At 29.8% G+C, this 14,432-nt stretch overlaps 3 protein-coding genes across 3 annotated transcripts; 1 reads left to right on the forward strand and 2 right to left on the reverse strand.

Moving 5' to 3' along the window:
* The first annotated feature begins 362 nt into the window (after positions 1-362).
* Positions 363-3,380, forward strand: LOC145743111 (golgin-45-like). The gene is made up of 8 exons (XM_082561006.1): positions 363-473; positions 649-768; positions 1,020-1,207; positions 1,677-1,778; positions 1,877-2,014; positions 2,306-2,394; positions 2,503-2,707; positions 2,798-3,380. Exons 1-8 carry the CDS (start codon positions 422-424, stop codon positions 2,984-2,986), a joined length of 1,083 nt encoding a protein of 360 aa, XP_082417132.1. The 5' UTR covers positions 363-421; the 3' UTR covers positions 2,987-3,380.
* On the reverse strand, positions 3,331-6,175 carry LOC145743113 (pyrimidodiazepine synthase-like). The gene is made up of 5 exons (XM_082561007.1): positions 5,543-6,175; positions 4,795-4,855; positions 4,535-4,678; positions 4,203-4,376; positions 3,331-3,958 (listed from the first exon to the last, which is right to left on the reverse strand). The coding sequence occupies exons 1-5, from the start codon at positions 5,620-5,622 to the stop codon at positions 3,788-3,790; spliced, it is 630 nt and encodes a 209-aa protein (XP_082417133.1). The 5' UTR covers positions 5,623-6,175; the 3' UTR covers positions 3,331-3,787.
* Positions 6,176-8,841: 2,666 nt separating this feature from the next.
* LOC145743338 (tetraspanin-18-like) lies at positions 8,842-11,346 on the reverse strand. The gene is made up of 7 exons (XM_082561275.1): positions 11,201-11,346; positions 10,835-10,958; positions 10,321-10,453; positions 10,166-10,246; positions 9,928-10,022; positions 9,765-9,790; positions 8,842-9,450 (listed from the first exon to the last, which is right to left on the reverse strand). The coding sequence occupies exons 1-7, from the start codon at positions 11,292-11,294 to the stop codon at positions 9,272-9,274; spliced, it is 732 nt and encodes a 243-aa protein (XP_082417401.1). The 5' UTR covers positions 11,295-11,346; the 3' UTR covers positions 8,842-9,271.
* Between the last annotated feature and the right edge of the window lie 3,086 nt (positions 11,347-14,432).

Here is a 14,432-nt window from a genome sequence, read left to right on the forward strand (position 1 = left end):
CACCTTAATATGTGCTCAACTAAAATTATTCACTGTTTCGTTTAAATGTTTGTATACATTATAACTTTTATTATGTTTAATGTAAAATACATTTTGCCTCCATTTATACTGTGTTGTTACCTGTTTTAAAAGTTGAAGGGGTTTTAGATAAGTTAAGCATTATTTTAAGTGCAAAGCTAGTGTTGATTAATACTTTAATAATATTATTACATATTGAAATGGGATTAATTAATGTAAAATATCGGTAATTTATGTAAGAAACCAATATAATGTTGGAAAAAAATAATTGTTTATAATTACGAAAATTCAACTTTAAGCGTGGTGTAAAAGTAGGGTACTGATACTGTTAAAGTTGTTTTATGTATGAAGATCAAAACGCTCTTAAACAGTTTAAAAATATTCTTTTTTTATAACTAAGAAAATGGAATCTCCAAGACTTTCATCACATCCTACAGTGGTTCAAATTGATCGTGGTAGGGTAATTTATTGTTTGTAAATTTGTTTATAAATGTTAATCCAAAATTAAGACTTTATCACAAATTTAAAATTATCTATAAGTTGATTTAAAATAGGTTCCAATTTAAAGAATTTTGATTCTTTTTTGCACTAGCTTTTGGTAACAATAGTTGCCTTAATTTCATTGTTTAGAACCTTCATACCCTAGTTCACAGAGAATAGGTGGAGATGGAAGAGAAGCTGAGATTGAATCCAAGAAAACTTCACAAAACTACTCACAAACAACGTATGCACCTTACTCTCCTCCTCAACGTAAGCTCATATTTAACCTATTGAAATTTTTATTTTTCCATAAAAAGTATGGTTATTAGCTCATTCATCGGTTCATTTCCATTACCCATTTTTAGTTAAAAAATAATTATATTATAAGTTATTTGATTTAAAAATGTTAAAAAACTTTTTTTGCTAATCTTTGAGTTTTTAGTAGTTAAAAATTTATATATCATCCCTTTAATGTATTTATAAAAATATTATTTTTATTTTATTTTTCTATAAACATTTAGATAAAAATGTAGAAAATAGACCCATCTCTCCAATTCCTTTTGTTGATTTTAATGCAAGTGAAAAACTACAAAGTAGCCCAAGAACTTCCTCACCTTCAAGTCCTCGGCTACATCAAAGTTCTTTAAGTGAAAAAAATCTACAAGAAGAAAAGAACATTTTAAAAGATCACCTTCAAATACAAATTCAAGTAAATTTTTTATATTTTTGTAAAATTATAGATATTGTAACAAAACCGCCATTTTATTGTTCACTTTTACTTGTTATCTGTCTCTAGTCCACTCTGGAAAGTAGGGCAGTTTTCGACGAGATCTCGTGCGTGCAAGCAAAAAAATGCGTGACCGCTCGTGCACGCGTACCAAAATTTCTGGTCTATGCACAGTGCCCTACTTTCCAGACTGGTCCCTAGTCACGTGCTAACACCTTTAGTTACGTGGGCACATCTTATCCCGTTGTTTTCTGTATCACGGGACTTGTATGTTTAAACAGAAGAAATAAATAGTATGAGAGTGGCATAGTGAACAACTTCATGAACAGTTGTGTTTGGTTGCTTTATAGTGTTAATTATCGTTTTGTAAATAAAAAAAATAAAAAAACTATAAAAATGAGATTTAAAACTAAAAAAAAGATATTAATACCTTGCAATTTTAATATTTTAGGTGAACCAGGAATTAAAAAGATTGTTAGTTGCATCAGTTGGAGAGGAATTGGGATATCATTATGAGAGGTTGTCTACTGAAAAGGCACAACTTGCTATGGAGGTAAATCTTAAAATATTTACTCTTTAAATATTTTTATAAACCTCTATTATAAATTTATGTAAAAATTTGAGTTCATCAATGTCTTTGTTTATTTATAGATTGGAGAGTTGGGAGTGGAGTTAGCGAAGAAAAAAGATGAGTTGGAAAGATTGGAGATAACTTGTGATGTTTGGAGGAGTAAATTTCTTGCGAGCAGGTTACAGTGTGATGGTTATATTCAGTGGAAAAGCACACATGTAAGTTTTGTAATTTAAAGTTTAAATTATAAAGTTCACTTAAATTTTATTTTTTCTTCTATCAGACAATCCCCAATATAGTATTAAGATTAAAGATTTTTATATGTTAGTAAATATTATTATACGCTGAATCTTTAGATTTATTATTACATTTACCAAACTTGTTGCACAAACAGTTTTAAGTTGATTTATTATAACGACTCAGTTTATTCTTTATTTGTTTGCACTCTTTTATTAATACCTCCATTTAACATAGCCATAAAACATAAAAATTGTGTTTAAAATAAACAGGAAAGACAAGCAAGAGAGATGGAAAGTGGGGTGAGAGGTTTATTGCAGGAACATTGGAGAAGAAGTGAAAATTTACAAACTATCACAAGGTTGATATAACTTGTTTGCTAACACTTTGTCAGGCCTTGCAGTAATAAAATAACTTTACTATGTTTATTCTATTTAGTAACAGTCCATTTATTATTATTTTATTTTAGAACTTTAGAAAATTTAAAATTAACCCTAAAAATTCCTGATCGAATTTCGACAATCAACCAAAAAAGTTCAACCATGGATGAATATTGTAAAGAAATTGCCAACCAATTATCAAATCACATATTAGAAGATTCAAAACAAATATGTGTTAATGTTATTCACAACGAAGTCCCATTACCAACCCCTGCTGAAAAATATGTTTTACAGGTATATATAACTGTACAATATATTGCAATTTGTTAAGATTTATATATATACATTAAATCAATTTTATTAACATTTTTTGTTTTAAATTAGCTACTAAGTGAGCATCAAAATTCTAATCCCACCTCTCCAAATAAAAGACCCGGCAAATTTTTGTTGCCACAATCTTGTGTGAAATCAGACCACAGAACAGTGATCGACAGATTCCATTCCAAAGCTGTGTTTGATAACATTACACTTAACTGTTGTATACACTGTAAGGGTGATATACAGGTTGTGTAATTGCAATATTGTTTTTATATATTTTGAATTTTACACTATTTATAATATATCAAATATGCTGGATTTTGTATTATGGTATTTACGCTGTATAACAAGGTGAGTATGCAAAACCAATGTTAAACATTAGAGATATATTTATTTTATTGAAAGCAAATTTTAACCTTTATAGTATAAGGGAATCGGAAAAGGTTGTTACAAGGGTAAATGTAGATACGTACTTCTATTTTATCTCTTGAAAAAGTCTCTGATGAAGAACTTCTTTACCAAGAAAAATTTTACGTCTGTGCCTTTACATTTTTAATACTTATTCGCAGAAAAACTAATAGAAATAGTGGTAATCTATATATGTTCGTTATTACACCGTGTTTTATCTTAAAATAAATTAAATATTGAAATAATTGAACTAAGTTCTGAGATCCGATATTGAATGGTTTGAAAAAATTATTCTCAAGCAAGCTTATCTAGTAAAAGTTGTATTAGAATTTCCACATCACAAATTTGTATAAAATAATATGAAAAGTAAAACAGATAAATATACACCCAGGTTATATATTTTAAAATAGAGCGGGTTTTTTATGAAAAATTAGTTACTGTACAAAATAACAATAGTTGTTGCACGGGCTGAACTGCAGCACTAATTTAGGTCAACTGTAAAATTTAAAATGTTAAACATTTTATAACCTTGCAATAACGGTGTACTAAACGTCTCCAGATAATAAAAATCAAACAAAAAATGCGAGGACAAGATAAACAATTTATAAAAAAAAAACTGAGTGAAAGTTTATTCCCAAAAAATCTATACTAAGCGGCATTTCTAGCTAAGATGGAAGCAGAGTATCTTCGTTTATGCTCGATTGCGGTTGCTTCGGGGTACATGGTCTTCGCCACCAAGGGATTGTTGCGCATATTTCTAACCCAGACCAAAACTCGGCCACAAGCTGCAGTCTCGAATTGTGGAATCCACGAATCAATCTGTGTGTAAAAAAGTCCAATTATTAACTAACTTAAAGTAGTACTTTAATGTTTACAGCGCGAACTTTGGATCGATTATACAAATATATAAGGTTTAGTGTATGTAAGAGTAGATCGTTCGTCTGCTCCATTTACGACAGGAAGTGTTTTTTCTTTGTTTAGTGATCCATTTGGGGGAAAAGTTATATGCTAAAGGGCGCATTTATCGGCATACGCTCAAGACAATTTTTTTAAATTATATTACCTTATCGAGGTAAGGAAATATTCCAAAGTCCACAAAGTTTGGCTCCGATCCACCAAAAAATTTCCCTCCCAACATGACAAGTTCGTTCTCAAGATACGAAAGGGCTTCAATAAACAAATCTAATCCTTCGCGAGGGCTGGATAGAATAATCGACTTTTCGAAATAGGGGAGAATCTAAAATTCGAATATAAAGCTTGTGTGCTATATACTTACTAACAACAAATTAAAGTGGTTTGCTAGCTTGGACATAATATCATAAATTTTTACAGCTCGAAATTTTTTAAGTCATTTATTATTTATCATTAAAAATTTTTAACGAGGGGGTTACTTACGTATTTTGTAAAATGATCGAGTATTTTTTCTTGTCGTTTTTGTTGGGCATCTTCCTTGTTTTGCTTGGTTAATTTGTTAATAAATTGGATTGATTCTCCGTAGTCTTGCATAGCCGTGAATCCATTGCATTGTAGGGCTGGGGTCTATCAATTTTAATACGATTTTATGTTTCACTTTCTTTTTAATTATTTTTTTCTTGTCAGAAATTAAGAAATTTTAAAGGTCATTTTTGGTTCTTCAAATTTAAGACATAATATACCTTTGACCCATTCTCTCCACATGTATGATCCAAATTCTCAGGTAAGGTAACGAGCTTGTATCTAAAACATAAGATAGTGATCAAAGTCCAGTTACAGGTAAAAAGCCCGATAGAACACTCGTCGTATTGTATTACGTATAAGGGGTTATTATTCTCCTACTAAATTATATTTTTTCAAACAATTGAAACAATGTTCCTAAAAATTAAATTTTAAATTTATTTTAATGTCATCCTTGCTCTTAAATTGTGGAAAATTTTGAAAGCATTCGCTTGCTTTAAAGTGCCATTACGTTTGTGTGTTCAGTGGCCCTATCGCTTACCGGCGTGTCTTATGGAAAAGTACTACGCCGTTGGTTTTAAATCACACCACCTTGTGTAGGGGTGGTTGTATTAAAAAAGCAAAGGGCTAAATTACAGATTTAGAGAATAAAGACATCTATTCAAAACCACACAAACATTGATTAAGAAATTTGAACATGTTGTTATGCGAGTAAATTTCGTATTTGAAAGTTGCGAAATTATAAGTTACGAAAGTGCTGGCTAGTCGAAATTTAATCTGTTTTCGAAATTAAAATAAAATTTGAATTGTTTAACTCTGTCATTGTATGACGTCAATTTGGTATACTATATCAATGAACATATTGCGCAAAATTAGTTAAATAAAATACGTTTTGTTGCACAATTAGCCCATTCCACATTTTCTTAAACAAAATATGTTAAATAAATAAGCATTAATTATTTAACTTACTCTAATCCACTAGCTTCTAGGGCAAGCAAAATGCTTTGAGATTTTGGGCACCATTGTTGATTGTAGAAAGTAACGCTCATGATGATTGTTAGTTAACGTAAAGTATTTGATACTAAAAAATTGAATCTAAAAATATATAATCGTCAAGTGTCATTAGTAGAAACAACACAAACAAAATGTTCTTACTGCTGTTACTAATCCCTAAAACAGTTGCAAATGAAATTCTGTTTGAGCAATTTTGCAGCAAAAATTTTAAAATTTAAAGCTGCTACGTTTGCAGAATTAAAACCGAAAACTGGCGTCCATCTAGTCCATAATTATAAAAACAATTTAAAACCTGTCAGCCCGGGGCATTAACCTGATTATACGGCTCTACATTTTCGTAAAACTTTCTTAATATGGGTGACGCTATTAGCTCACCACACGTAACACGAAGACCGGGATTACGTTGCAAAATATACATCACTCTAAAAATGACGTCATTTGTATACATACTAATACCAACGTACCGGACGACGTAACTCAGCTTCTAATTTGCACCGACGTGCTACAGTTCGACCAAACTAACTAAACTTTCTAGTTGTGATATATGCTGCAAAAACTTATTAGGTTGAGTTAAACCTGCTACAAAGGTTTTATTGAGCAATACATCAATTGCTTTCTATCTTTGATTCTCCTACTAGTAAAGTTAAAGAGACACATGTGTTGGAAAAAAGGCATCGCTGTAAAATTCTTTTCTCGTAAAGTAGTCGCTTGCCACACAGGTCACGTATACAACTTTTGTTTTTGTGTTTTTGCCCCAAGCCACGTGTTGTTTTGAATTAGGGTAACTTGTTTATCGCACATTAATCGATAACTAATATATTATGTCACGTCCACGAATACCAGGCAAAATACAAATATAACCCGGTAAGTTCATTGAGATGCTATAACAAAAAAAACAAAGCTAATAAACAGGTTCATTGTTATATTTAACTTTTCCGTTTTGAGTATAAAAATGATTTGCAGTTTTTAAAAACTCAATCGAACCCGCAGTCAATTTAAACATAACAAATATTTCGTCAGCCTTTATTATCCGGTATTCTCTTTATTGACTGTACGAAGCTCCACTTACAATTGGTACAAAGTCCGATATTTGCACGCTGAGTTGACTATAGAAAAAGCAATAAAGGAAAGGCCTGTGACGCTGCTTATTATACCTCTTGGCGAACTATACTAAGAAGTATAACAACCATGTTTTTCAAATCACTTCTCAGTTAGCGATTTTAATTCTATATATAATTATCGTTCTTTGTTCGAGGGCGTCGACTCTACGCCGCTTTCCTATTGGTTGAGACTTTATTAGTCAGCACGTGACGGAAACACGTCACAGAAAAAGGGTTGTTTATTGCGGGTTCTCTTAGTTGGAAAAAGTCCCTTACTTTATTTGTATTGTGACCAATACTGACATCATATTTTTTTTTAAACAAAAGTTTACCAAATCCTAGGAACTATGCTAATTTCAACCCCTTTATGTAAAGCGTTTACTTTTATATAAAAATATTTTTAGTTTATTACTCTCATTTTAATCTGTCTTGTAAGAATAGCAAATTAAAAATGACAAATTTTACTAAACTACTTTTGACAAATCACCTTAAATACAAAAATTTTCTTTAAAATTTATTGTTTCGCGAATAAAGCAAATCCAACTAAACCCATTTTTCTTAAGTCTGTGATTACATTTTCGGCAAAACATGTTTGCCTTCTCCCTATTGGCTATTGACAAGGGCGTCTTCTATAGGACGCGCTCTAATTGGCCAATTTTTAGGGCATTAGTTACAGTCTAATAAGTATACTTCTCTTAAGATATAAACTGTATATATTTCTTTCTCTCAAAGTTTGAAGCCTATTAAGTTTAACCAAGCGAATAATTTACCTTCAATAACTACCTTGCATAAAATCACAATTCTTGTCTTTATTTTACACAAGAACGTAGCCAACAACAACTTTTGGAACAAATATATTTTAAACGAAAACAAAAAAATTATAATTTTGTTGGACACCCGTTGATATTTATATCAATTAGAAATATTTAACATCTATAAATAATAAATATAAAGTACGCGAGTATTTTTACAAATCATTGTGACGTTTTGGTATTTTTTTAGACTCAGAATTTACTGACTATTTAGTATACGCATGACATCTTAAATTAGATTGGATATTAATGGACATCCGCAATGCGGATTATGTCATGCATTGTGCTTTACGTTACATCAATTTCCATGTTAGAAAAAAACGGGTGCACACTGCCGCGTACGTATAAGCGACGTAGAGTAAACTTGAAAAACAAGTTAAACGTTTTTTTTTGTAAAAACGACGTGGATTTTGGTTTGGTGACATTTTATTAAAATGCCAGTTTGAAAATAGAATTCGGGCCTAGATTATATTTTGTAAAATAATCCAGACTCGTTTTGTTGAATTATAATGCCAAGCTTTTCCCGTATGTTTCTCTAAAAATAAAAACTTAAATGCTGTTTCCGGTGAATTAATTGTTTAAACTGACCTAATTATTATTTCTTAGATTTCAATCTGACACAAATTTTTATATATATTTTGAAAACATCGAATATTAAACAGATTTTAGTCTAATTTATTAAAATAGGAATATTTTTTAAATAAAAGGTCAAGCAACATGTTTACCAATCTAATGTTATTAAATAATCAATCGCTTTACAAATATTAAATTAAAATAACACAACTGTTTTTGGTTCTTGTTGTTGTTTAATTGTTTAAACTTTACGTAAAGTGTTTGTTAAAGTCGCTGTGGTAAATAAGAACTTATCTTGTATAAAATATTCCCGAAAGGGACTATGGTATAGCAATGCCTAAACAATATGCAAATTTTTTTGGAATATAGTAGGGGGTAAAACCCAGTTAAAAAATTCAAAGTAATAACATGTAAGTATTTTACATAAAGTAACATTTTCTTAGTTCAGACCAAAGCTTCGTGTTATTGTATCTAGACAACCTTTTGACTGGAACTCACTATTGTGTTTACAGACTATAAAACTCGTTCTTTACTGCCATCAAGCGTTTAATCAAAAAGAAACAAAAAACTCCAGCCATCAATTTTGCAACCTTGTTAAAATGGCGTGATGTTTTTTAAATAAATTAGTTTAGACTTTGACTGTCTTTTATTTATCAGGAAGTTTAGAATAAGTTTTGGAATCAAATCGAGCGAATTCCAAAGTTTAAGTTTTCTTGTCAAGGTTAATAAATACAGTCAATTTACAATTAGTACTTGTTTATTGATTTTCAAAACAACAATTCGAATTATTTAATCATTAAAGCATGGAAAACGTCACCATAAACATGTCAAAACTTTATTGCCTGCTTAAATGATATATATAATTTTTTTTATTTACATTTTCGGAGGTGTTCTTGGCATCTTAATCTACTGATAGTATAAAACATAACAAGTTATTTAAATTGCGCTAACTATTTAACTAATACATTGCACGTCTAAAGTCTGTACCGATAGGTAAAAAGATAACTATATGTGAGTTTAATTCTTAAATATTTAAATTTACAAAAAAAAATTGGGCAATGGGTAAATAAGTTAACCTTACGAGTAAAACTAGGTTTTATGTAGCCCAGTATGGTGCCTGATTTTTATAATTTACATGACAAATAAACTTTAAACTTTAAATAATGATCTTGAGAAGGGAAATAAACAACACTAAACATTTACACTGGCACATAATCCTTTTTGATCTCTGAGATCAGACAACACGTGAACAGCATGATCATAACTTGAAGTACCATGATTCCAATTGCAACGCCCCCGGCTGCATAGAGGTAAGGTCGAATAGGTGCCAAACAACCTTCTTTAAAAGGCTCATCAGTAACAACCGTCACGTTCTTACCTAAAAAAAAGTATAAACTTGTTTCAAAAGGGTAAACATTTTTTACTAGTATTTGTCAGAGAGTTTAAAAATTGATTTTATTTTCAATTAAAGTTTATAGTTTATTTTTTTATAATTTTAAACTATTTTTTTTCTGTTTAAATTGAAATGTTTGAACTTTTGCAACTTCGAGTTTTTTTAAATTTTTTTTATCATAACAGTGGGATTATAATTAAGATGTTTTTCTTTTTATTATGTTAAAGGGGTTTGTTTAAGGGGCCCATAAAAATAATAATAATATTACCTAAAACAATATGTAAAAATAAAATGCTTACCGTTCTCTAACTCAATTGATGTCACACTGCAAAAAATCAATTATTTTATTTTACTAAGGTTATATTAATTATAGATGGAGTTAAAATAAATCACTATATCTTTATAAGCCTATAGTTGTTAAACTGCTTTATTTTATTTTCTAAAAAGATAATTCTTACTTACTTGTGCATACATTGCATTGGAACTTCACCTGTGTTGTAGTTTTGCGGTCCTGTGATGCCACAACAATGATATTTCTTTTCTACCTTTTCTAATCCCTTAAAACAATAAAAGAAATTGTTAATGTGTAAAAATAAAAATGTTAATTTATATAAACTATATATAATTTTCGTTAGACTATAAATATGGTAACCTAAATTAAACTGTTATTAGCTTGGTTGTTGTAAGCGAAACAACTTACCTCTCTAATGTAGGTGATAGCATCTTTCTGTGTTGCTGTCATTCCAGTATCATTCACTTTTAACGCATCAACCAGGTAGCCCTGCATAGTAAGTTTTAGTTTAATAATAAAATTTGACCTTAGTATTTGAAGGAATTAAATATTTTTTTATTTACCTCTATGGCCTTCAATTTGACCAAAATAATAATAACCCCGGTTAACTCTATAATGAAAAGTGTTAAGATGAGGCTAAAATAGGTAATAAGAAGACATTTGCTTTCTCTGATTGCGCCAAGACACCCAATAGATCTACATCAAAAAGTTATTTTTAAAACAGTTATAAAATATTTTGCCCTACACTTTTATTTAAACACATTAAAATTAGTATGTTGTGTAATACAAAAACTAAGCTGTATTTAATCAAAAATGCTAAAAAGCCTTTACAAAGGCAATCACAAAGGGGGGCGTTAACGGTTATCAGTAACCGTTTTAACGTTAACGGTTATCAGTAACTTGAGTTACATTGCATTTAATTTCACTAATTTAAGTTAACGAAGATAATGTATTGTGTAATGAATCACTGTTTAACGAATTTACTTTGTTGGTTAGTTGTGCCCACCCATGATTATTCCGTAAACAATTATACTCGTAATGATAAATTAGAAATAAAAAGTATTATGACGTGCTTACGAAATGACGATTAAAGCTAATCCGACTGCAAACAGGATGTAGAGACCGTCCATCAAAAGAGGGGAGTCAGCTTTGGCAACAAATTCATGCAACTCTCCCGAAGTGCTAAACGCAGCAACTCCAGCTAAATAAAACAACTGTTGTTATAGAACATATGCTAAAACATTTGGGGAGTTCCTTTTAGGCGCTTTTTTGGTTTTACTTAGTAAGCTATTTTGCCTTACAGGAAAACCAGCTAAATTTCATGACAAATAATTTTTGTTTTATTTTTTCTTTGCCTTATGCATGATTTTAAATATGAATTTATATAATTATTGACAAGTTTTTTTATAATAAAATTGATAAATAAACTGAAACAATACATACACAGGGCAGCCAAAAATATGCCAGAAATGAAAAAGGTGATGTTGCTGAAAAACAAAGAGTACTTCAAACATTTTGATCCACAGGAATCCACCATTTTATTTTTTTACTTTTCAACTCAAAATATAGGTACACCTAAACTGAAATAAAAACTTTTAATGCAAACTTTTAAAATAATCTAAACCAAAGGTTCGGCAAAATTAAATATATTTTAGAAATTTTTGGAATACATTCTACAATCTTTCTAAATCTCTAACTTAAAGTTTTTTAAAAGTATTAGATAGTATATTGACAACTTTAAATAAGTTTACAAACGTTAATTACAACGTCATCTTTACAAAAAAGAACAAATGTTAATTCCACGCCTACCCTCCCTAACTATGTACCGACTTCCGCAAATCTGCTCAGTTCTACAGTTTATCACAAGCCAGGAAACGCACAATTCTATAGCACGTCAAATTTGTTTTGTAATTAATGAAAAACATTATCGTACAAACTAATATGCCTACTATTATTTAATTTGTACTTGTGTTTAGCAGGCGATTGCCTGCGCTATCTGCGTAATAGAGTATGTATTAAGGATAATCACGCAATAATTGCATTTCTGAATAATGACTTCATTATTGTAGTTGCTTAAATGCCAATTCCAACGCCATTTTACTGGTAAAAAGTTATTTGCCTATATTTTAGTTGAAAGTACTCGGTTAGCGTTTAATATTTTGGATAATTAGTTTTACAATAAAAAACATTTGCAAATGTTACATTTTGTTTGCATGAAAATAAAACCAACACTATTTACAAGTTGCTTTAATTGAACCTTTAAATTGTTACTAAACATTATGATATTTATATAAAATATGTTAAATATATTTTGCTTATTATGTCAAATATATTTTGCTAAATGGCATCCTCAATCTTTTAAATATAAATAAATATTGGAAAACACACTTAAAAGATTCTACAAGGGAATTTATTACTAGGAATTTTAGAATTTGGTTAATGTTTATATGTTTTATATGGGCAAAGCAATAAATATTTTTGAAATGTAAAAAGAAGACTGAATTTTAAATGTGACAGGTTGACTTCTTCATTTAATTTATGCCATAATCACGCCATAACGTGTCAGTAACATGCGCCACCGAGATTTTAGTGTAAGCAAATATTTGCTCATAGAGTCAGGTATAACAATCGATAAAAACCTTAAGGGCAACGGTATTGTGTAAATAAAATAAATCCCAGCAAAGCACGAGTAACGAATTGCACACAAAAACATATGTTTGATCTAAGTGTTATATGTGACAAAAAGAGTCTAATGATTACGCTACATCTTGGAAAATGCTTTATTTTATTGTCATAACGACCGTTTAATATGGTTCAACTTGGTTTAAAGTGTATTTGAAACGTGTTTAATTTAGAGTGAAAGGAAACTAACAACCAGGGCAACAGTATACTATTTCTTAGAAATCGTTGGCATTTTAGTTTATTGTGTATTAAATAAAAAATGGTTTCAGTTTAAGTCAAACACACCTTGGCTTAGAATAAAAAGGACAATTTTAGAAACTTTTGTTGTTTGAGACAGAAAATCCATTAATTATTTAGTTCAAATATTTTAACCTTTAAATATACGTTCGCTTTGCGGTTGAATCGAACAGCCTGATTTTACGCAAAATTTGACCCAGGTGGTCAATCAGTATGAGTAATGCATTTCTTCAAGATGCATTACTTGATAAAGTGGCCTATTACAGTTTTAAAATATAAATTTTTGATGTTTTTGCGTACCTTAAGTTTTAAACTTTTAAGCATAGTCGAGAAGATTAGTATTGGAAATATGGCATTTATTTTACTATGGTATTAAATCGATTTTATATATACGAACATCTTCAATATTCATGTACCTATGTTTGTTTCTAACTATAGTATAAGACATGAATGTTATGATATTTTAGTAGGGAAAACAACCGACTCTGATTGAGAGATCTGAATAGACAAGCATGTAACAGGACTTGTAATTAATTTAAATTTACATCAACATTAATAATTGAATGAAAAACGTCGGGAAGCCGGACAAAAAATGTTTTCTAGTAAAAGAGTAGCTAGTGACAGGCATTATGGCAGATGGCATATCGATCACTACCAGCCTGAAGATGTTTACATAGGTAGGATTGCTAGAATTACTACCGGCTCGCAGCATTCTGTGATTAATGAAAACACGTTATCAAGCCTTTAGATTGTTTGGGCAATTTCAAAAAACATCTGCGCTTAAAGTCTTCAATCTTTTTAACAGAAAATAATAGGTAGTAGATTATTTTGAATGAGAATTTAACAAGTTATAGTTTATGTAAGTATTTGTAAAATTGCATTTAGCTTATGTTGTTGACAATATATTTATACGTCAGAATACTGTAAAAGTGAACAAAGGGACACATTTAGTTAATACGTGATCTTAATTTAATCGCACTTTTGTTAAATGTGACAACCGGTGATTTCGAATAGAAAGAGCGCTGAGTTTAAAATGAATACCTCATTTGCTCATTGTTTATTAAATATAGAATATATCGTGAAGATAATAAATTATTAACGTGTTGTTCCGGCTTCGATTATATGAATATAATGAAAAAATAAACTATAAAAAACCTTGATAATTACATGCTTTTGTACATTTAAAAAATTCATGAAATATAATTGTATTGCCTGCATCAATATTTACTCTCAAAAATTGTCTCGTTACAATTTTTTTAATAATTACGTTATCTAAATTTCGTTTGCACGAGTGACAACATTAAACTAAAATCGATTTTTAATATTAAAATATTTATTCAATCGACTGTTTTATTAGATTTTGAGAATTCAATAATGAGACAATTTGCTTTGGAAGACCCGTAATAACAATGCCCAAATATCGATCTTAACAAAAGCATTGCTTTTCTGCATAAGTGCAACTGCTCATTAAAAAAATGAAACCCTGTCAAGGATTACGAATATTGAATTTGTGATTGGCAATTTTACAAAAATAACGACGTTACCGCGAATATAAAAAGAACGGAACGAAGCCCCTTTAAAATACCATATTCAGAGCCCAGTAATTGATTTAGTTTTGAGAAAGGTGAATTAGGATGGGTTAGTTGAGCGCTTGTGTTATTAGGATAAATTTACAAGTTATTTACGTGGTCAGAATTTTTTCTTTCAAAACTGATCAATAACGTTGCTTTAATTATTTATATACTACAGTTTAGTT

The sequence above is a fragment of the Corella eumyota genome, chromosome 2, assembly GCF_963082875.1.
Source record: "Corella eumyota chromosome 2, kaCorEumy4.1, whole genome shotgun sequence".
Lineage (NCBI taxonomy): Eukaryota > Metazoa > Chordata > Ascidiacea > Phlebobranchia > Corellidae > Corella > Corella eumyota.